Source organism: Drosophila obscura, unplaced genomic scaffold (assembly GCF_018151105.1).
Source record: "Drosophila obscura isolate BZ-5 IFL unplaced genomic scaffold, ASM1815110v1 contig_73, whole genome shotgun sequence".
Classification (NCBI taxonomy): Eukaryota; Metazoa; Arthropoda; class Insecta; order Diptera; family Drosophilidae; genus Drosophila; species Drosophila obscura.
In genome coordinates, this window is record NW_024542865.1 from 6,462,128 (window position 1) to 6,482,816 (window position 20,689).

The window sequence follows — 20,689 nt, forward strand, 5'->3', positions numbered from 1 at the left end:
CGTCGCGGGCGCATGCAGCAGGGCAGGTAAAGCGTTCATCGATATTGGGACCGTGCCTGTGTCTACCTGCTCGCTGTGCAGCTGTTGTAAGTACACATGCACTTGCATAACTTAATCTCGGACAGCGCCATACGTGAGCCCTACTAAATCCAGGATCATTAGCCAGTGGCACAGCCCAAAGTAAATCTCTGTTATGGTTCGCCTACAGCAGTGCCCACTGTGCCGAAGCATTGTTACATACATGCATACATACATGTACTCGGCAGCAGATAAAGTTGTGCCGGCTCGCGCCTTTCCCTCGTTCTAAGCTGCGCTCGCGCTGTTGCTCGCGCCCTATCGCTCTCTCGATCTCTTGCTCTCTCGATTTCTCGCTTTCGTTGAGAGCTTCGCTTGCATTCGGGCACAGGCAGCTCGGCCCGTCTGCCCTTTTGCATGTTTGGTCTTGAATTATCGTCCCCTAGTCGTAACGCCTGCTTCGACTGGCATCGCCTGGAACCAATTCTCATACTCTTGGACTGTGACTCTTCGGGAACTCTCTGTCTTGAACATCTACGCACATACATACATACATACATATGTCCCATATCTGGAACCTTCCGTTATCGGTTGTCAGCCGCTATACTTCTCCTTCCGAATACCCCTACTGTATGCAGGGAACTCGGATTAAACACTTTGGATCATTGCGATGCTATTGAGTCCCACTTCAAACCACAAATTCAGGATATTAATAATAATAATAATTATTTGAATGGGGTTTCTTTTAATTGCTCTTAAAACTATACAAAAAACATTAATTAAAATTAGAAATTAGAAATTAGGAAGGAATTCGTTCGGGTCGGGATCAGTTCCAGGATCAGTTGCTCGATTGCTGCCATTACCACTTCTTGCCCCATTTGCTCCATTTGTTTTTCTTGCCCTTGTTCTTCTTGCGGTGCTTGCGGACGATCGTTACATTGGGTTTGTTCTTCTTGTCTCTCCTGCGGCGTATTGTCACTTTGCCGGCTGGTTTTGAGGGAGTGGTGGCGGCGGTAGTGGCACTGGCTGTAGTGGTTGCGGCTGCAGTGGTTGTGGCTGCAGCTGTTGTAGTGGCTGCTGCGGTTGTGGTGGCTGCAGCGGTTGTGGTGGCTGCTGCGGTTGTGGTGGCTGCCGCGGTTGTGGTGGCTGCCGCGGTTGTGGTGGCTGCAACGGTTGTGGCCGATGCGGAGGTTGTGGTCGTGGTCTGTGCACTGGTCTGTCGCACCAGGACACAGCCGAACAGGGCCAGGAATAGGAGAACGCAAGAGTACCTCATGTTGATGATAGTTGGAATGGCTTGCAACTGATGCTATTCCGAAGATAATCTGCGGGCTTTTATAGCTGAATGGATCTAGGGTTTCTGGTTCGGTTTCCAGCTGAAGCCACTTTGGGTTTACCCCCCAATCTGGTTACGGATAACTTGCCATTTTTCTGGGGCTTGCCAAACACATAAACTGTGTCAGTCAATGCGAATAACAAAAATTGTTCTGGTCAAACAATAATTCGCAAATTTGCGCAACAACTGTGCAAACACGTGAGATTTTTCTTTTACTTTTCTTTTTTGCCAAACTACCGAGCAATATACATACATACATACATACATACATCCTGACCCAATCGAATACCCGATAACTTAACTTTGTTCAGTTTCTAAATTTATAAGTACATACATATGTGTGTATTTATTTTCTCTAACTTTGTGGAAATTATTAAAATTTATGACAAATTAATCTAATATAATTCTGGGAGAATTCAATAAGAACTTCATGAGAATTAAATAGGTTTCTGTTAGGGTTTGAATTGGATGCACTGAAAGATCTGGGGCGACAAGCATTATTCTCTTTTTTTCGTGGGAGTCCGCCAAAGGAAGTTCTTCTGCCCCCTAGGAGGGCCTCTTATATAGAGAGGATATTTTCTTTTGAAGGATACAAAATATACTGGGCTCTCTGGAGAACTCTTTGGCTGCAGGGAGTCAAAAATGCGAACAGCTAAAAAAGGCCATCAGTTATTTATGTGTGTTTCGATGCATTGAGCTGTTGAACTTCAGTTTCAATGGAAATCCATTAGCAAAAAACCGAAGCCACGAAACCCGCAAAAGCAAGCCAAGGAGGAGCATCAGTTTTGCGTTGAAAATTTAACTGGCAACGAAATAAGAGACAACTTTCTGCCCCAAAGACAACTAAACGCAGAGGGGGCAACCTTTTTGTGCCACAAAAGAGTTGCCATAGATACCGGAACAATCATGTGAGCATGTGTGTGCGTGGGTGTGTGTATGTTTGACAGGTAACAGGTAACAAGAAATATTGTAAAGAAAAATCAGCAACAACGATTAGCATAAAAAAGGAGACACGAGACGGCAGTTGAGGTGTGTGTGGGGGGGCTCAATGAATTCGGAGCATAGAAACCGCTGAGCAAACAACAAACAGCAACCGCGAACCAGCGAACAGAACTTCACTTTTCACTTTCCCACTTTCGGTGAGCTGAGCGAGAAATTGTTTAAATAACGCGATGAATTATTCGAACCATTTTGGAGCATAACATCGGGGCTGCTAGTCAAATGGGTTGCCTGTCGCCGCCAGGTATGCAGCCAAACGAGCTGGAATGATAGTTACATTGGGGGAGGCGGAGGCGCCTGATGGGATCTCATCTCACCCAAGAAGAAGGTTCAAGGCGGTCGCACCTGAACAAACTCAAAGGTGCTCCTGCTCGGAATGCAATTCTATGAAAATTCCATTCATCAGTTAACTTGAATTGTGCATATTTTTGATAGGGTCCTAAAGGTACGATTATTTTCCTTGGTGGACACTTTCCACCGCAATTTGGAATGCAAATAAATAATGCAAATTTATTTACAGACTTTCCAGAAGATATCACAGCTCTGTCTCTAGCTGGATGGGGAAGGGAAGGGAAGGGAAAGGGCGCATTCTAAAAGCAATTCGATATTAAAAATGTCGCTTCCCACCACACACAGACACTGGATAGAGCCATGAAGCTTCAGGGGATAAGTACTATGTACGAGTATTTGCTATTGATTTTTATTGAGACATTTTGCAAAATTAATGTCCATGATGCGGGAGCTGATGATCCCAGGAAGCACTCGACTCGACTCGATTCGACTTGTCGAATGATGAGCGGCATTAATAAATCAATAGCATTTTGATGGCAAATAATTTGAGAGCAGCTCTGCAATGGTCTGGCCCTGGCTCTGGCTCTTCCTCGACATTCTGCCTCCTGCTGCTCCTGTGTGCTCCCGATAAGCGACTTTCATGGCCTCCAGTTATCCAGCTGCATCGAGTTTACTCCACAGACTCGTGTCAAGTTATTTTATTGATTGATGCGGACAAATCTAGTTCCTGTTGTTTGGCTCTCAGCATTGCCAGCAACAAAAGGGGCAGCAAAAATACAACCAAACACATACACACTCACGACCACACCGAATGTGTGTGTGTGTAAAAGAATATAAAAAAATAATGTCATTAATTTTGTGCAGAGCCAGCCGCACAATGGATCAAATGGGTGTTGTGTGTTTCATTGCTGTGCTGTGGATTCAGCCCTCCATGCGGATGGGCGATTGCTGGACTGGGATAAGGATGCTTAAGTTGAATCCAACTGACCGGGACTCAAATTATAAAACTAAACGAGGTTAAAGTCATTTGTTTTTTTTTGGTTACAAAATTGGACCGATTGCAGGGCTTCAAATTCAACAAAATTAAATTACTTCAATTCGAAAATAGTAATCGGAGTAGCTTTGATTTTTTAATATTTCACAGCACCTTTCGTTGGCATAATTCCATTCCAGTCTTACTACAGTCCCAGCATTGTACGAGTATATCTAAATTTGTTCAGTTCGTGCCTAAAACCATTCACAACACACACAAAAACTATTTTCTGGTAAACTATTTTGGATTATATTTTTGGAGAGAAAAAATGGACCCCTTGGCAGATTTCTGGTTTGCCCAGAATATGGATATTATAATGCGTATCTGCACAGAAGATCCCCAAGTGAGTGTTAATTAATATTAATCAATTACTGTTGCATTTTTTTTGTTTTTGGTTTTTTTTTTTTTTACAGGAATCTGCTGTACAATCATTTGTACTCAATCAACCCGAAGAAGAAGAGGATCCGGACACCATGCATTTTCTGGCGAAAATCACCGATCTGAAGAAACGTTTCAACGAAGCAAATCAGGAATGCATCAACCTGGAGCGCGACTATCCAACACATAATTATTATTTGCTAAACGAACGCCTCGACGCCAATTTGTTCACACTGAAACGGGAGATCATGGATCTTGCCGTCGATATGAAAAAGAAACACATCACCGCCCATGTGGTTTAATAATGATAATTCGATAATAGTTCACATTTTCTCAACAAATTTTCTGTAAATACTCGTACTCAATAAATTTGGTTAGCCTGCAATTTCCATCTAATTTGTCAGAACAATTGAGCTGTGGGCCTGAACAGCCTCAACCTTCTCTGGTAGTCAGATGTGTCATTGTCTGGGCAGTCGAGATTCCAGCGGAAGCACTTGGCACATTTTGGGTCTGCTAGGGGGCAGCCAAGAACTTGACAACATTTGGCCAAAGCTGGTCTCTTTTTTGCCGAGAGACGCTACTTTGAGATAGTGATGGCACGTGGCGGTCAGCTGTTTTGTTATCGCACAGCGTTGCATGCTGTAGTAGTGGTGGCAGCCCTATTCACATTGTGTTTTTTGTCTGAAACATTCCTTTGGGAGAGCTTGCTGCTGACAAAGTCGAAGATAAACGCGTTTGTTTCGCCCCGTAGTAGCACAACAACTGAAATAGGTACGCATATCATTGGAGCACTTCAAGGCACGCACACATCGAACTTTTTTATTTGATGCACAAACAAATTGCAGAATGAATGCCAAGGGAGCCGCAAAGGAGAAAATGCCGAGTGCACCGGCAGCAGCAGTTGGTACCGCTCGGATCATCACCAACTCCAAGGAGGACATGCGGGAGGATGCCGATCTGTCGCCGCGCCTGCGCAAACTTCTCAGCTGGCTGGGCCGAGCCATGCGCATTGAGACGACCAATGGACGCCTCATAATCGGCTACCTGGCGAGTGCGGACAGTGAGGCCAATGTGGTGCTGACCGCCTGCACCGCGTACAACAGCGGCGCTGACCTCAAGGATATTGCACCGCGATTTCTGGGCACCACCATGGTGCTGGGCAAGGACATTCAGTCCGTGTGTATTGTTAGGGACGAGCACGAATAGCCTGAGCCAATTGGGAGCTGTAGCTGGAATCCCAAGTGCATTGCTACTTTGTAATTCTCATACATACATATAAATCACTCTCACACAATACAAATATTTGTAGCGTTTACTCTGCTCGTGGGAAGCCGCCTGTACATACAATTTATCACGATGAGCGCAGTGCATTGCCTACCTAGACTTGCGGTGAGCACGCGGGCACAAAAACGTTTCTTGCTTCTCTGCCGCTGCGACCGCTGAGCAGAATATGAAGCCCGAAGCCACACCGAAGCTTTTAAGCTGTGCGTGCGCCGACTGCGCTGCCCCGAGAACTTTACCCACGGCACATAGCATACGACGCTGCCGGCTCTCTGGCCTAGCATACGACGCTGCCAGCTCTCTACCTAGCATACGACGCTGCCGGCTCTCTGGCCTAGCATACGACGCTACCGGCTGCTCTCTGGCCTAGATGATGGATCGTAACCTAAAAGATCCTTGTAATGGAAAACAGTAATCCGCTCAGTAGAATGAGAGTTGAGAATGGATATGATCGGTGACAAACGAAAGCTTTCGACAATTTGTTCTACTCTCACGTTAGCTAGCTCTGGAAGCTTTCCACTGTTCGTACAGCCAGCGAGGGAGAGCAAAACAAATAACGCGTATTCTGTGTCTGGGGATTGGCCTTCGCTGAGCAATATTTAACAAGCGCAAGCTGGCCAATTGATCAATGAAATCAATGAAGCGACGAAGCGCTTCCCCAATCGGATCGATGAATGGAGATTCTGCAGACGCGGCGGCTGCAAATAGTGAGGAGCTCGTAGCTCGTAGAATTTTGGCAGATATTATACGATCGTTAGAGGCCGTTGGGCGTTGACTGGCATCTGTCTGATGGCTGGAAATTTGGTGTGTGTTTGTTCGACCGGTCATTGTGCTCGTGCGTAAATAGTTAGCATTTGTGCAAATATTTAAATACGCTAATTGTTTGGCTTTGGCTGCGATATGTCTTTGACGTATTTTTTTGTTTCTTTTCGTACTCGCATGACGCAGGGACTCTGCAGAGTGATATAAATAGCGCTCCATGGGCGCTGAGAATGTCAGAGAAGAGTTTAAGCTCCTCCACTGAATTTGTTCGAGTCTCCTCAGCCAATATGAAACTTCACTGGCTGCTACTGGCAGTTTGCCTGGCCTGTCTGCTGACCCTCAGCTGCGGCTCGGGTACTGCCACCTCTACCAGCGCTGGAGGGTCGACCAGCACCACCGAGTCCGCCTCCGGCGCCAGCTCCACTACAGTCGCCACCGGCGGCAGCACCAGCACCACCACCGCCTCCGTCTCGGCCGACGACACCACCGACGCCGCCAACGCCGCCGCCGGCGACGACACCACGGTGGCCAGCAGCAGCGATGAAACTACCGAAGTCGCCAGCAGCAGCGGCACCACTGGCACTGGCAGTAGCAGCAGCAGTGGCAGCAGCAGCAGCAGCTCCTCCAGCAAGAAGAAGGCCGCTGCCAAGCGCAGGGCCCGTCGTCGAAAGGCTGCCGCAAAGAGGAGGGCTGCCGCAAGGAAGAGGGCTGCCAGAAGGCGTGCCGCTGCCAAAAGGAGGCGCAGGAGCCAGTCAGGATAGGGCAAATGATTGACCGATGCCAACTCTGCACGCAGGAAACTCCAATTTGGCTGTATCCCTTTTTGTGTATGTCATAGAGTATGTATCCTGGGCAATACAATAGTTTAAAAAATGCATTCAAAAAAAACATATAAAATCTTTTTGGATAATCTTTGGGAGAAACGAGCTGAAGTGTTGAAAAGTGGCCCTGCTTAACAGTAAACCTAATTTAATCCCTGCCCATCAAAAGTACTTTCGGAAATTCATAAAATTTAAGTTGTTCAAAGCGTAGCTCGTGGAAAATGCTGGGAAAGTGCTGGGGAAGAGTGCAGGAGAGCTGGTGCCTGGAACATTTGCAAATTGAATTTGACCCGACAGTCACAGGACAGGTTACAGGACACCCCCCCCTCCAACAAAGCAAACAGAGAGCACTCGTACGCCGCAGGGAGTGGGCTGTGGGGGCGGTGGGGGTGGGGGGGGAATGAATTTAACGGGGCATTTGGAATGCACTGAAACGGTTAGCTTGATTACTTGGCCCTGCCGTACATTGTCGCTTCAAGGGTGAAAGGTTAAAGCTGCCACCGAATCAACCCACACGAAAAAAAAAAAACAAAGACATCCACACACACCACACCACACACACACACACACACACCACACCACACACACCGCACACACTGTACAAATGTACGAGAGCTGCTCGTCCTTATACTCGTATGAGGATGCAATAAAAAAAAGCAACAAGTTGAAAGACCACGCAAGCAAAAAGCAAAAGCCATCAGGATCCACCAAACCCCCACTCCACACTTAATACCATTCCCATGCCCAATCACAAGACCAGAACAGACCCCACCCCCAGCAGCCAGCCACCCAACCACAGCACAAAACCCATCAGCAATTCGAGCACATAAAAATGGTTATAACCAAGAAAAGGAATGGTTATTGCTGACAACAAACAACAGACCGAAGATGGTTGTACCCTTATAAACATAAGACAAATTAAGGGGTGCAATGTTCTTCTCTCTCTCTCTATCTCTCTCTCTCCCTCTGTGTAAAATAAACTAATGCCACTGCTTCGCAGCCTTCGATCTGCACTGCTGCCCTCAATCAAAAGAGCTCATTTCGGATTGGTTTGATGTCATTGGGTTCCGCTTTTATTCATTAAAGGAGAACTCTATTTGAGCCCTTACTCTCACTCTTTTCGTACCTTCTTTTCACGTAGCTCTTAGATTATATATCTGCCTGAAATAATACCTTGTGGGGGCAGCTTTCTATAACCATTCAGTTGTCCCTCTGTGCTGTGAAAGCTTCTCATAAAAATATTGCAACACCCGTTGGCAGGAGGGTATCGAAATGGGAAACAATAACAAGAAACAAACAGCAATGCCAACACAATACACAGTACAATGGGCACAACTGTTGCTGTTGCTGTTGCTGTTGCTCTTGTTCTGTTTTTTTTTTGTCTTTCCCTTCGTTCTTCTTCTTCTTCTTGTTCTTGTTGTTCTGGCTTCTGGTGCCTGACGTTGCTGTTTTCTGGCATTGCCAAGTAATGACAGGCGCGAGCTTGAACTGAAAGCGAAGCGCAGGACAGCCACAGAGAGGCCACCACCACCACCCCACACCAACGGCACACTAAGAGCCGCAGAGCCACAGAGCCACAGAGCCACACTAACAGCAACAGCAAACAACGAGAGAACACAACGGTAGTCGCGTGGAAGTGACATTCGTCTTCAGACAAAAGACCAAGCACACGAAAGAGATGGGATGGGATGGGATGGGATGGAGGCGCAAGCAGCAGCCAGCAGTCACCACAAAACAAAGAGTCGGGCAGGCAGTACATGTGGCATAAGAGCCACTGCATGCTACCACCCGCCCGCCCATACAGGGCCCTTCCCTCCCATTTATCAAATTGAAGAAAAGCCATCAAATTTATATGTAGCACACCCCTTGGCGTATCCATCAAAATCATTTGATTTCATTTGATTTGGCTAAAGCCAAGCCACAAAAGTATGCCAACAATTTCCCATCCTAAACCAAATTATTACATATACATATACAACTTTATTGCTCGGATCGGCATTACTAATTGAGTTCATAAATATGTACATATGTACATATGTATGTATATCCCCCGTCTGTTTGGGCAAGTATTTAACCGTAAAACGAATGCAGTTGAGTAGATTTAAATGTAGCTAAATATTCTACAACGAAGAAAATTTAGGAATTTTTTATTTATTTATTTATTTATTTTTAATTTATTTGGTAGAGTAGATTTAAATGTAGCTAAATATTTCTACAACGAAATTTAGGAATTTATAATTTATTTTTATTTTATTTATTTAGTAAAGTCGATTTAAATTTAGCTAAATATTTCTACAAAGAAATTTAAGAATTTTTTATTTTATTTTATTTTTTTTTTTTATTTATTTTTATATCGTGCAGCTATGATCTGATATTTTATGCAAAAATAATGCAACATTTTTGTTAACATTGGATTTCGTATAAGCCATTCAAAGGGTTTTTGTTTAAGTTTTATTGATTTAATTTTTTTTTAATTATTTTATTTATTTTTTTAAATTATTTTATTTATTTTTTATTTATTTATTATTTTTAATTTACAGATATTATTTAAGAGAAAAATGCGAAGTGCAGCAGGGCGGGAGGGGGGCTACACTGATATTGCGACACTTTATTGGAGCTATTTAATTCTTTTTATTTATTTGAGCGCATCGCACCCATTGCGATTCCTGCCAGGGCATTCAGATATCCCTATCCCACTGGTTTGGTTTTTATGCGTTGCTCCCAGGACACCCAGTATTTATTTCCATACATACATATGTACTATCACGTATGTATGTGTGTGTGTGTGTGTGTATATTGATATGCTGCGCTTTGTGGCCGTTGATGTTGATATGCTCGACGTGACTTATATTACATATCTGTACACCGACACACCCACACACACATACACCAATTTATACGCACATGCATGTACATATATATGTATGTATATGTATATTGTATCCACATCTGGTGGCAGGGTGGCAGAGTGTGAGAGGCAGGCAGTGGCATACAATTACGCCTTGTTTGTCTTGTCCTCGTCCTCGTCCTCGTCCTTGCCAGTCCGTGCCTTGTTCTTGCCTGCTGCTGCCCCTGTGCAGCTGTCTCCTGGTTCTGGTTCTCGTTCTCGTTCTGGCTCTGGCTCTGTTCTTTATGTTCTCTCGTGGTTTGGCTCCTATTATTGTTATTGCTACGACGCCCAATTCTTTGGAAAATTTTCGTCTTACTGCTTATTATTTTGCAAATACTTGAGGCCAAGAGGCATCCCCACCCCAACCACCCCCCGCATGCCAACTATAAGCATGTTGGGTAATTTTTTGTATTCTCCCAGTTTACATTTATTTTTTTTTTTTCTACTCTTTTTGGCATTTTATTTGTGCGCTTCGTTTACACACAATGGAGCCGGGCCGCCTGGTGTGCGGCTTATTTTTTTGAGAGTTGACAAGTGACAAGTGCAGGACCTGCGGCAGGAGAGAGACACAGAGAGAGAGAGCGAGCGAGCGAGAGCTTAGAGCAACAAGTGTGCAAATAGCACAGATAGATTATGCTCCTCGTCAATGGTATTATTCGGGGTCATTGCTTCCATTCCATGGAATTTAATGCTCGATATGTGTGTGTTTGTTCTCTACGTAATTTTGGGACAATGCAACTTGTGGTTCCACGAGATTAGACGAGACATGTGGCACGAACATCCACTGTTAAATAGGATAAGCTAACGCAAGTGTCAGATGATTGGGCAAATGCGGCAATGGTTGATTCGATTCGTTGGGATCACAGGCGTCTGGGAGTGATTACTGAAAGTGAGAGACCAACTGTGGATTGAATAATGATAGCAGGGGGGGCCGGGCTCAAGACCTGCGGGCTGCAACAACGTTTGAGTTGTGACTGACAGACAAAAGTATCAAATAAATTACAATTATTACAGTTGGCTTCTGGCAATAGATGCAAGACCCTTTGCTTGGATTACATTTTGCCCATCCACTGGCCCATGCACTGGCCCATCCACTGGCCCATCCTCTGGCCCATGCACTGGCCCATCCACTGGCCCATCCTCTGGCCCATCCATCGCCCATTGCTTCCCATTCGCTCTGCAAATTGCTTTGCCTAATTTGGTCTACTTTTTTCTTTATTGTTTTGTGCTCATGGCCTTCTGGAATTCGTATGCAAAGAGCGCATAAATTTAATCAGTTAGTGGGACGGTTTTTTTTTTTCTTGTTGTTTTTGGCTTTTGTTTTTGCTGTCCTTATTGCTGGTGGGCGTGTAGCCATGCCGTGTAGGTGTGGCCAAGGCTCTGCGTGTTGGCCAAGACAGAGAACAGACAGCGGACATGGACTCGGACTCGAACTCGGACTCGGACTCGAACTCGGACTCTGGGGCGGACAGACCGGACACGGATAGCGGCATCTATGCCGGGTCAGAGGTCGGGTCGCATGTTCTGCACATGCCAAACTGCCAGAGACTGGCAGACAGAAGGTGTCCGAAGAGCAGGAGCTTCTCTCCTTCTCCCTTTCCTTCTCTCCTACTCTCCTTCTGGGCATCCATTGATTTTCGAGACTTTTTTTTGTTGTCTAGGTTTTTCTTTTGGGTTTTTTTTTCTTCTCGTTTGGGTTTGATTTTGTTTCGGTGCCTTTGCCGTTGCCGTTGCCTTTGCCATTTCCTGTGTGTGCTAAACCAATACAGCAACTTTTCACATGTCTGCCTGTTGGCTGTTTGAATTGCGTCCTAATTGTACCACTCAATATGTGTGTGTGTGTGTGTGTGTGTGTGTCTCTGTCTCTGTCCCTGACACTCTGCCTTCTTGGGTTTCATCGCTGGATAAACGAGTGTGCGATTGTCAACGTATTTGAACGAATACAGACAAAAGCCACCGCCTGGACTTATCCCCTCAATCCCTGCCAATCAATCAATCAATCAATCAATCAATTAGCCAAATCATCTAGCATCTGTGCATCAATCATTCAAACTCTCAGACACTCACGCTGATCCCCCACCCGTATAAGGATCAATTTTTAATATGACTCTCAGTGACTTTGCTTCAGTTTTAATATTTTTCTTATTTGCTGCCTTCAACCTTTCGAGCCACAGAGCTTCCAGCTTGGATAGCTTCCAGCTGGGCTAATTATTATGTGCTCCTCCTCGGGCGCCCATCCCGCCCAGCTCCATCTCCAGCTCCAGCTCCATGCCAGCAGCGAGGCAGAGCACGCGCATCATCATCAATCACGGCGTGTCCTTGTGCCTGGCATCGTTCGGCAAATTTGACAGCGATTGCGACATTTACAACTGTTATTCCCTCAGTTCTGCACGGTACGGGCTCGGCTCTCGGGCACCCAGGCTCTCAGGTTGGGCTTAAAGTCTCCGTCAGCAGAGTGGAGCACGCTGAAGTGGCTTCAGCGGTTAATCTCCGTAAGCAACGAGGAGAAGAGGCAGTCAGGCAGGCCCTCCAGAGCACGACGATTTCGTGGATAATGATGATGATGGGGAAGCAGGCGAGCGAAGGATATAAAGTGGATGCAGAGGGTGGGGGGCCCAAAAAAAAAACCAAAAACTACCTTAAACATTTAATCGCTTTTTGTTGCTATAAATGCATAAGTTTTCAGCTGCATAAAATGAAAGAAAAACCCTTTTCCATTTCCTTTTAACAGCATTCAAATTTAACTTAGTAACTCTTCTGAAGGGTTGGGGAGGGGCGATCACTTTTTGTGTGCCAATTTCAGAAACTACTGCTGCGGCTCTGCGGCTCTACTGTTGTCGTGTCTCGTGTATTAAAACTCTTCAGGCTACAAAAAATAATACACAAACAAAAATGTATAAAAAAAAATATAAAAAAAATGTTGATGTCAACCTTTGTGGACTCTGTTTTGTGGCCAGATTGTTGCGGCCGTCGACACGCGTTCAGTGCAGGACCTGCCATGCATGTCCAGCAGCAGCAGCAGGCACCGGCAACAATCACCGCTTGACCCGCCAACAGATGAGAGCGACAGGAGAAATTCAATGTGAAGATGCAAAAATAAAACAGCGAACGCTCTAGATTGCAAATGGTAATTTTATGCACGTAATTTTAGGCTACTCCAAAAGCGAATAATAAATTACATAAATTTACATGCATACTCTCGTATTTATGTACCTATAGCAATGTAATCTTTAATTGTTAGAAAATAAGCCAAAATGCCTCAGGGTTTCATTGTTTTTGTGCTAGCGCAGAAGTTGTTTTAATGCATTTGAATAAATTGGCAAATTCAAATTAATTGCGCTGCAAAACCTCAGCTCAATAATAATCATTAAATGAACATGACTGGACTCTCCAAAGGCTGGCCTTTTTCACTCAGATATTCTCCGACATTTGCATGCAGATGTGACTTGTTCATTTGGTCTTAATTGATTGTTGCACAGGTCAGCAGATTTAGCAGCACATTCCATGAACAATCAATGTGGAGAGCCGCAATTAAATAATCATGATTTAAGGTTGAAGAGATTCCCTGAAGGTGGCTGTGTGACTGTGCTGAGAATAAATATGTGCCCGAGTGCATAATGAATTTGTTTAAATAATTTCAATTGTCGCTCTTTTGGCATTGTACATTATTTAGTTTCAATTATTTAATTACATAATTAATTGCACTTAATGTGCAATTAAATTTAATGGCTATTAAAAATGAAAAAGGCACCCCCCACAAGTACGCATAAACACGCACACACACACACGCACACACACGCGAACGCACACGTTTGAAGCAATTTAAAGCGCATGACAGAGCGGGCCCGAATAAGTATGCTACACATTTTTGGTTTACAAGGATTTACGTTGCGGCGCGGCGCGGGCCGGCGTTGCTGCTGGCACTCCTTTAGCGGAAACCCCCTCCTGCCACTGCCACTGCTGCTGCTGCTGCTTTGCTAATTGAGAAAGCTGCCGGCATTTTGGTCAATAATTTAAAATTAACACTTGCCGTACACACACACAGACACATACCACCCATTATGGCCACACCACACCATCCCTTGTGGCTTTTCAGGACTATTTTTGTGTGTCGGGTGCGGGCCCCCACGGGCCCACCCGCTTCCTTTTCAGCTTCTGTTCTCTGCTTGGTTGTGGGTGTGTGTGTGTGTGTGTGTGTATGTATATATTGTTTTTATCTCCACATACTACAGGTGAACCACATTTGTGTATGGCATACTGCAAATCAATAGACTAAGCCAGCCCAGGTAGGGGGGCAGCCCAGCCACAGCCACAGCCCCCAGCCCCCAGCCCCCATTCAAAGCCATCTGCCTGGCTATTGTTCTCTCTATTAATAGATCGAGCTGATGTGTGGCCAGCGTTTTTGTGTCAAAATGTATGTCCTTTCGTGTGTTAGCTATAACCGCTGAAAGCCTGCTCCCCATGGGAAGACTCTACCACAGAATGGAACACACAATTAAAGCGGCTTATGCATTAAATTGTTGATGGACGTTGGCCGAAGCCTGGAAAGTATTTGCACTCCAACTGTAAAAGCATTTGGCCTACATTAACGGGTGCGGTTTGGGGGTTTGATGGGTTTACACCCCCACGCACACAGTTGCTGCCTGGCTGCCTGGCTGGCTGGCTGGCTGGCTGGCTGGCTGGCTGGCTAGCTGGCTGATTGATGAATTGCCCAAATGCATTATCGAAACATTCTCGAGCGAGGATGCATCATCATCATCAATGGTTAGGTTGCATGCATCTGGTCTCGCCCTGGCGGCCAGTGCAAGAGCGAGAGCTTTCTCCCCAAATATAACGGGCTGACGTCACTAAATATATTTTTATGGACAGCTGGAAGCACCCCCCCTACACGTCAGGTAATATTCCAATATATTCCATCCATCTTCAATTACAATTTCAATCAGAATGTTCGCACATAAATACGAGTATGCATGCATGTACTTCTTTTCACTTCAGCTGCAGACAAAGAACAAAATATATACAAAAAACCAGTGAGTTCAGTTCAGTTTTTATCTCTAATTACTTCACTCAGCAAAAATATTTTATGTTCTAACTGAAAGAAAATTAAACTGTGGGTCCGAGGGGGGTCCTGGGGCTGGTCTGCGCTGCTGTGTTCCTGCCATACAAATTACCCATTTTGATGGGGCAAATGATGGACACTTTTGGCGTTTGGTGCCGCTAACATGCTGCTGAATGTCTGTCAGGCGAAAGCTCTCTCAGTCCTTAAATGTTCCAAAAATCAAAATAAATATGCGTCGAGTGTGGGGGCTGTGTGTCGAGCAGCACCAACGTGCGATTGCGAGTGCGCGAGTGCGAGTGTGTGTGTGGGATAACAGAAACAGAAATGGCCAAAAACCGGAGCCTGGCCGGGCATATAAATGGCTTCATTTTGACGAACTGCCAGACCAGACCATTTGCATGCGCGTCTAACTGTGTACAAATTTTTGCGGATTGCTTGCTGCTGCTGTTGCTGCTCCCTTTGCAAAGGGCAAACACACAAATGTAAATTTCCTTTGTTTGTCTGTCTGAGTGTGTGCTGAGCCCCACTAAACCGCTCGCTTTTAGCCCCCCAAAAACTCATTCCGTTCGCTTGCTGGGAATTATTTACAGAATAATCCAATCACATTTAATGCAAGTTGGCAGTGTTTAAAAATATTGAAGAGCAAGCATCAAATACGAGTAAATAAAAAATAAATAAAAAGAAAAACTAAAATAAATACAAAATAAAAAAAAATAAAAATAAAATAAACAAATAAATAAATAAAAATAAAAAATAAATAAAAAGAAAAATAAAAAATAAATACAAAATAAAATAATTTAAAAAAATAAAATAATTGAATAATAAATAAAAATTAAAAAATTTAATATTAAAAAAAATAAATAAAATAATAAGTACCGAAGAGTCAGCGAACTAAGTTACATACATACATATATCCAGAGCTTCAGGCATTATCGAGCATAAGAAGCTTTTAAAGCCCCTGTGGGAAATTCGATGCAAGATGCAAGAAGATCCTGGGATACACAAATTCGAATCATTGTAAGTTCTATTTTACAAACTGCACAACAAAAATTAATTTAAAGTTTAAGGACAGCGGCAGCAGCCTCAGTGTTGTTACCTTTTAGTTTGCATTTCCATTTAAAGTTTTAATAATATTGTCAGCTTCTGGGCGGGGCCCTCCACTTATCCTGCACTTTGATTGATTTCAAAATCAATTTTCTAATTTTTCATGGAGCACAACATGCGGGAACTTCTCCCTTCCTGCGCCCTTTGCCCTACCACTTTTCCAACTTATTCCCGTTTTTGACTCGCACTTTCTTCCACAATGCTCTGTGCTCCGTGCACCCGTGCTCCCGTCCTCCCGTCCCTGGGCAAATTCGGGCGTGTTGCTGTCGTAAAGTTCTTGGAGCTGCTGTCCAAGGACGCCCGCTTGGCTTCATAAAAATAGTTGTAAATTTCCCAAGCAGTCTGCATAAATTGCAGGGAACGACAGGGCTCCATCCCCCAATCCCCCAATACCTACGCAAGTCGCTCTGCCAGGGGGAGACTCGTCAGGGAAGTTTCACACGTCGTTTCAGTGCTGGGCAGGGCATGGCAGGGCGGGGCAGGGCGGGGGCAGCAGGGCAGGCAGTAAAAAGTGACGCAACTTTTGTAAACATTGTCAACAGTCGTAAATTTTCCATGGCTCTTGGCTAAACCTGATTATCCCTGTAGTTGCTCAAGTAGGGCTAGGACCAGCCAGATCCAGCACGATGATCCCTGCCGCTTCCCGTTTTTGTGTATCTGTATCTGTTTCTGTATCTGGATTTGGTGAGTGCACTCGTAAATCTATTTTGTATGCTTTGCTCCCAGCCAAATCTAATTATATGTGCCTTTCCCTGCCCCGTTTTTCGGGGGGGAGGGTTGCGGGATTTGCATTAGAAAAGTGCCACACAATGGACAGCTGCCGCCCAACCGAAGAGAACTGTGCAACAGTTTGGCCAGGACTCGCACTCGTAACTCTGTAACTCTGCCCACACCTCACTCATGGTGTGTGTGTGTGTGTGTGGCTGTGCTGGCAAGGACATTTATGATTTGTGGTCTTTTCGCAGCTTTCTCTGGTTTGCTGGAGGGTCTTCCAGTGGCAGCACCACCTGTCGCTTGACGCCTGATGCCTGATGCCTGACAGCTGCCAGCAGAGTCCATACGCGTACGAGCATGTCCTGCATATATATATATATATATATAGATGCTCTGTTGTAATACATACTCGTAGTGGGATGATATAGCCATTTGCCTGGCTGGCAATTTCATTTGCACATCTCGTCAGAGACAAATTCAATTACAAGCCAAGCAAAATGTGCGCTAAAATCCAAGCCAAGATGTGCCTGACTCTGCCATCTGAGATCTCTCACACACGCACACACACACACCCACACCCACACACACACACACACACATATGTATGTTTAGCTAAAATTAAAATCATATGCATGAAATGAGCGCGAAATTGAAATGGAATGAAATAAATACAGCCCCATGGCGTTGAAACTTTCCCATCATTCTCATCCTGCTGCGTCTTCTAGGGTATCTCTCTCTCTTTCTCTCTCTCTCTCTCTCTGTGTGGGTTTCAGCTTTTATTCTTTAATCTCAAGCAGCTTCCCCGTTGCTTCTATTTTTCTTTGCCTTCTCCTCCAACGCTCTCGAGACATTGACACAAATCCAAATCCAAAGCAAGAGAGAAGCAGCTGGAGAGCTGGAGCAACGTCATGCCAGCGAGTGAAGTTTAACGAACTTGAAATGCTCTAAAGCCAACGAAAGTGGCAAAAACTTTGCAGAGTTCCAGTCAACGAAAAACTAGAAAATATCAGACTACAAAAAAAAACACACACAACGAATGGAAGCTTCAGTACTAATTGGTTATGAGGCAAGCAAAAGAAGTCAACGGAAACAGTCGAATGTATGTGATAAAACCTATTGGTATTAATTAAGCTTCTAGCTGAACATCTAGCACCGAATACTGAGCAAACTTCTCTACAATATCATCCATCCATCCATCCATCCAATCCGGTTCAGCCGAAGCCGAAGTCTCAGCATCAGAATCAGCATCATTGTGTGTAGCAGATTTTGCCCGGGTGAGTGTTGCTGTCGTGACTGTGGCTTCAGTTAGTTTTACTATAGCCCAGCACCACCCCAGCCCAACCACGACCCCCCCTTGGCAGCACTGCGGTCGCATCTCATCGTCAGGCATCGTTTCCGTTAAAGCTTTAAGTTGCTCGACGCCGATGACGACGCCGATGCCGACGCCTGATGTTCAGCATGTGACGGAAGTCGGGCAGAGCTTCCGCCTCCAGCTGATGGCCATTGTCACTCTGCACTCGCCTCCATTTCCCCTAGTACCACTAGCATTCCGCCATGGCCATGGCGTCCCCCTAAAACTAATTTATTTACCTAGAACCCAACTGCTGACGCCTATTTGTATGCAATTAATTTTGTTTCTGCCTCAACAGAAAAAACAAAATAAAGAAAAAAATAAAAAAACAAACCCAAGACAGGGGCGTCGTCCTACAAAGTGAGAAATTTATGAAGGGGGACGGACGGAGGGTACGGTCAGCCCTGCCTAGGGTTATTTTTTGTATTTATTGTGTATCGCTTCTCATTTGTTTGCTTGCCAGATCTCAGATCACATTGGGCGTAATATTGTGGGCTACGTCTCTGATTTAGGCAAATTAACTAAATTGCTGGACTGGCATGGGGTGCGCTGGCACATCCCGAAATGGCCATCCCGCCTGTCAACAATCTAATGAAAATTGATGTTATATGATTTACACTTTTCCGTTGCCAAATTTATTGTTTTTCCCTGTTTTCCAACACCAGCAAAATAATAAAAATACATACAAAATAAATGGGTATTTGTGAGGCGTAGGCCCCTCTACGTGAGAGTGCTTGAAATTAATTAATTTCCCCAAGGCTGAGGGATCTGCATCAGGCGATTGACCAATCGAAATTTCACAAAAAAAGAGCACCAAAAAAAAAAAACGTTAATACAATTTAAATTTAATGAGAGCTTAGATTGATTGTACGACGATTTATCTTAGCTCAAAATCCATTCAAAAAATTCCCTTGAAAGGGTATATTGTTTATGTAATTCGTATTATATTATATAATTAAGAACTTGTTATTTTTTCTAACACTAATTTTGTATTTCAAACCTTTTTCTCATCGAACTTTTCTTTGGCACAATTCACAGCGCGGACTCACCTGCAAGTGATAAGAAAAAAAACAACAACAATGAGTAAAAATTGTGTGAAAATTGTGGAGGGAAAGATAGAGAGAACGGAGATATAATACATAATTCATCTGTTGATGATGGCCACTTAAATAATTTTTAATGGCAATTTTTAATGCGGCTAATTGCGGCAGTGGCTTTATTTTATTTTTTTTTGGATTTTTAAATGTTTTTTGCATATAATAAACCATTCCAAAGTTGGTTTTATTTTTTATTATTACATAAGGGTCGTTGGGGGGAGGTGGGAGTGTGGCTGGCTGGCTGGCTGTTAACTGTCACTGGCATGCATTGACCAGCAGTTGAAATGAAGGTTGCGGTCAAACTAAGGCCCACACAGACTCTCCCTCTCTTCCGCTCTCACCCTCTCTGTGCTAGTGGCGGGTTTATATTGTGTGGGAGTGGTTGGTTGAGGGGCGGTTTGTGGCGGCTCTGGCACTGGAGCAGCGGCAAATGGAGCTGGGGTTTGTCACGAAGCAAAGCCGGGCTGGTTGACAGCGGCTTTAACCTGCGGTTTGGCTTTGGCACAGTGGCCAGTGAGCAGTTGCCTTCTGGCCTGTTGCTTTCGTTGTGCATAACCTAGCGTATACGTAATATTGTTATATAAGGCTTTTAGCCAGCAGAAAAGGCAGGCTGCGTCGGCCCTGACAGACGAAAACTATCTGCTTCGACCAGGCCTCATGGCAAGTGTCAAAAAAAAGATTCCCAAACGTTTCACTTCGCCCAGGTCTTCGCCCAGCATGCTGCACGTTCCCACATTCCCGTGCCACCTGCATAAAGTATTTCCATTTTCAATGGATTACAATTCAGTTTAACTTTACGTTTTCCTCTCTTGCAGAGAGGGACAGAGAAAGCTACAAGGGAAATCAACAGAGTGCAGCGGCAGCGGCAGCTGCAGCACAAAAAGATCAACAATTCAGTGGGAATGACAGTTCAGTTCAGAGAGATATTAATCTATATATGTATGGGTGTGCGTGTAAGGGAATCATCCAATGAAGAAACAACTTAAAGCCTCTTTCCACAAGCTCTTTTCGCACTCGAATGACAACGGAATTACTGCCAAAAACTGTACGGTCGACAGTCGCCAGACTGTTGCAAATAGTCTGAGAGAATGCCACGAGAGTGTGCAATTCGCGTGTCTTCATTGATGTATGTTGGCAGAGTGAGAGAACATCGATAAATCAGCGTGAATTGGGAACTGAAATTTCGAATATGATCTAGAAAATATTTTTGCTGTAAGTCTCCTGCAATGGCAACGCCGCAGTCAAGACCAGCCCTTAAAGCTAACCCATTCCTACCGTTGTATTCCCCAATCCCCAGTCACGTTTTGCTGTTCGCTTTCTTTCGCTTTCTTTTTTTTTTTTTGCATCTTCATTTGCGTCACGTCTTATAGACGTTGGCTGGAGCATCCAGCCACAGCCACAGCCGCAGCCATGGCTAAAAAGTGGCCTGTTCCTGGCATCATCATCAGCTCCATCAGTTGTCCTGCAGCACACAATAAACTAAGGCCACTATCCCCCATACAGGCCAACCCTACATTGAATTAATTTAATGAAATTTGAACGTGTTCAACGGCATGTC

General features: G+C 44.6%; 4 protein-coding genes across 4 annotated transcripts; 3 read left to right on the forward strand and 1 right to left on the reverse strand.

The window, feature by feature from the left end:
- Window positions 1-740: 740 nt before the first annotated feature.
- LOC121405047 (protein new-glue 1-like) lies at window positions 741-1,336 on the reverse strand. Its single transcript, XM_041595598.1, has one exon. The coding sequence runs from the start codon at window positions 1,289-1,291 to the stop codon at window positions 875-877; it is 417 nt and encodes a 138-aa protein (XP_041451532.1). The 5' UTR covers window positions 1,292-1,336; the 3' UTR covers window positions 741-874.
- A 2,454-nt stretch (window positions 1,337-3,790) lies between these two features.
- On the forward strand, window positions 3,791-4,439 carry LOC111067036. The gene is made up of 2 exons (XM_022356057.2): window positions 3,791-4,017; window positions 4,088-4,439. The coding sequence occupies exons 1-2, from the start codon at window positions 3,943-3,945 to the stop codon at window positions 4,352-4,354; spliced, it is 342 nt and encodes a 113-aa protein (XP_022211749.2). The 5' UTR covers window positions 3,791-3,942; the 3' UTR covers window positions 4,355-4,439.
- Window positions 4,440-4,710: 271 nt separating this feature from the next.
- Window positions 4,711-5,351, forward strand: LOC121403761. Its single transcript, XM_041595600.1, has 2 exons — window positions 4,711-4,823; window positions 4,898-5,351. Exon 2 carries the CDS (start codon window positions 4,899-4,901, stop codon window positions 5,256-5,258), a length of 360 nt encoding a protein of 119 aa, XP_041451534.1. The 5' UTR covers window positions 4,711-4,823; window position 4,898; the 3' UTR covers window positions 5,259-5,351.
- A 961-nt stretch (window positions 5,352-6,312) lies between these two features.
- Window positions 6,313-6,999, forward strand: LOC111067033 (protein new-glue 3). The gene has a single exon (XM_022356055.2). The coding sequence runs from the start codon at window positions 6,326-6,328 to the stop codon at window positions 6,854-6,856; it is 531 nt and encodes a 176-aa protein (XP_022211747.2). The 5' UTR covers window positions 6,313-6,325; the 3' UTR covers window positions 6,857-6,999.
- Window positions 7,000-20,689: the final 13,690 nt, after the last annotated feature.

What these genes read in the sequence shown, in the direction of transcription:
- LOC121405047 (XM_041595598.1), bottom strand. Translation starts at nt 1,291, where the DNA reads ATGAGGTACTCTTGCGTTCTCCTATTCCTGGCCCTGTTCGGCTGTGTC.
- LOC111067036 (XM_022356057.2), top strand. Translation starts at nt 3,943, where the DNA reads ATGGACCCCTTGGCAGATTTCTGGTTTGCCCAGAATATGGATATTATA. An exon ending in TCTGCACAGAAGATCCCCAA is followed by an intron (nt 4,018 to 4,087) that starts GTGAGTGTTAAT and finishes TTTTTTTTACAG; the next exon opens with GAATCTGCTGTACAATCATT.
- LOC121403761 (XM_041595600.1), top strand. Translation starts at nt 4,899, where the DNA reads ATGAATGCCAAGGGAGCCGCAAAGGAGAAAATGCCGAGTGCACCGGCA.
- LOC111067033 (XM_022356055.2), top strand. Translation starts at nt 6,326, where the DNA reads ATGTCAGAGAAGAGTTTAAGCTCCTCCACTGAATTTGTTCGAGTCTCC.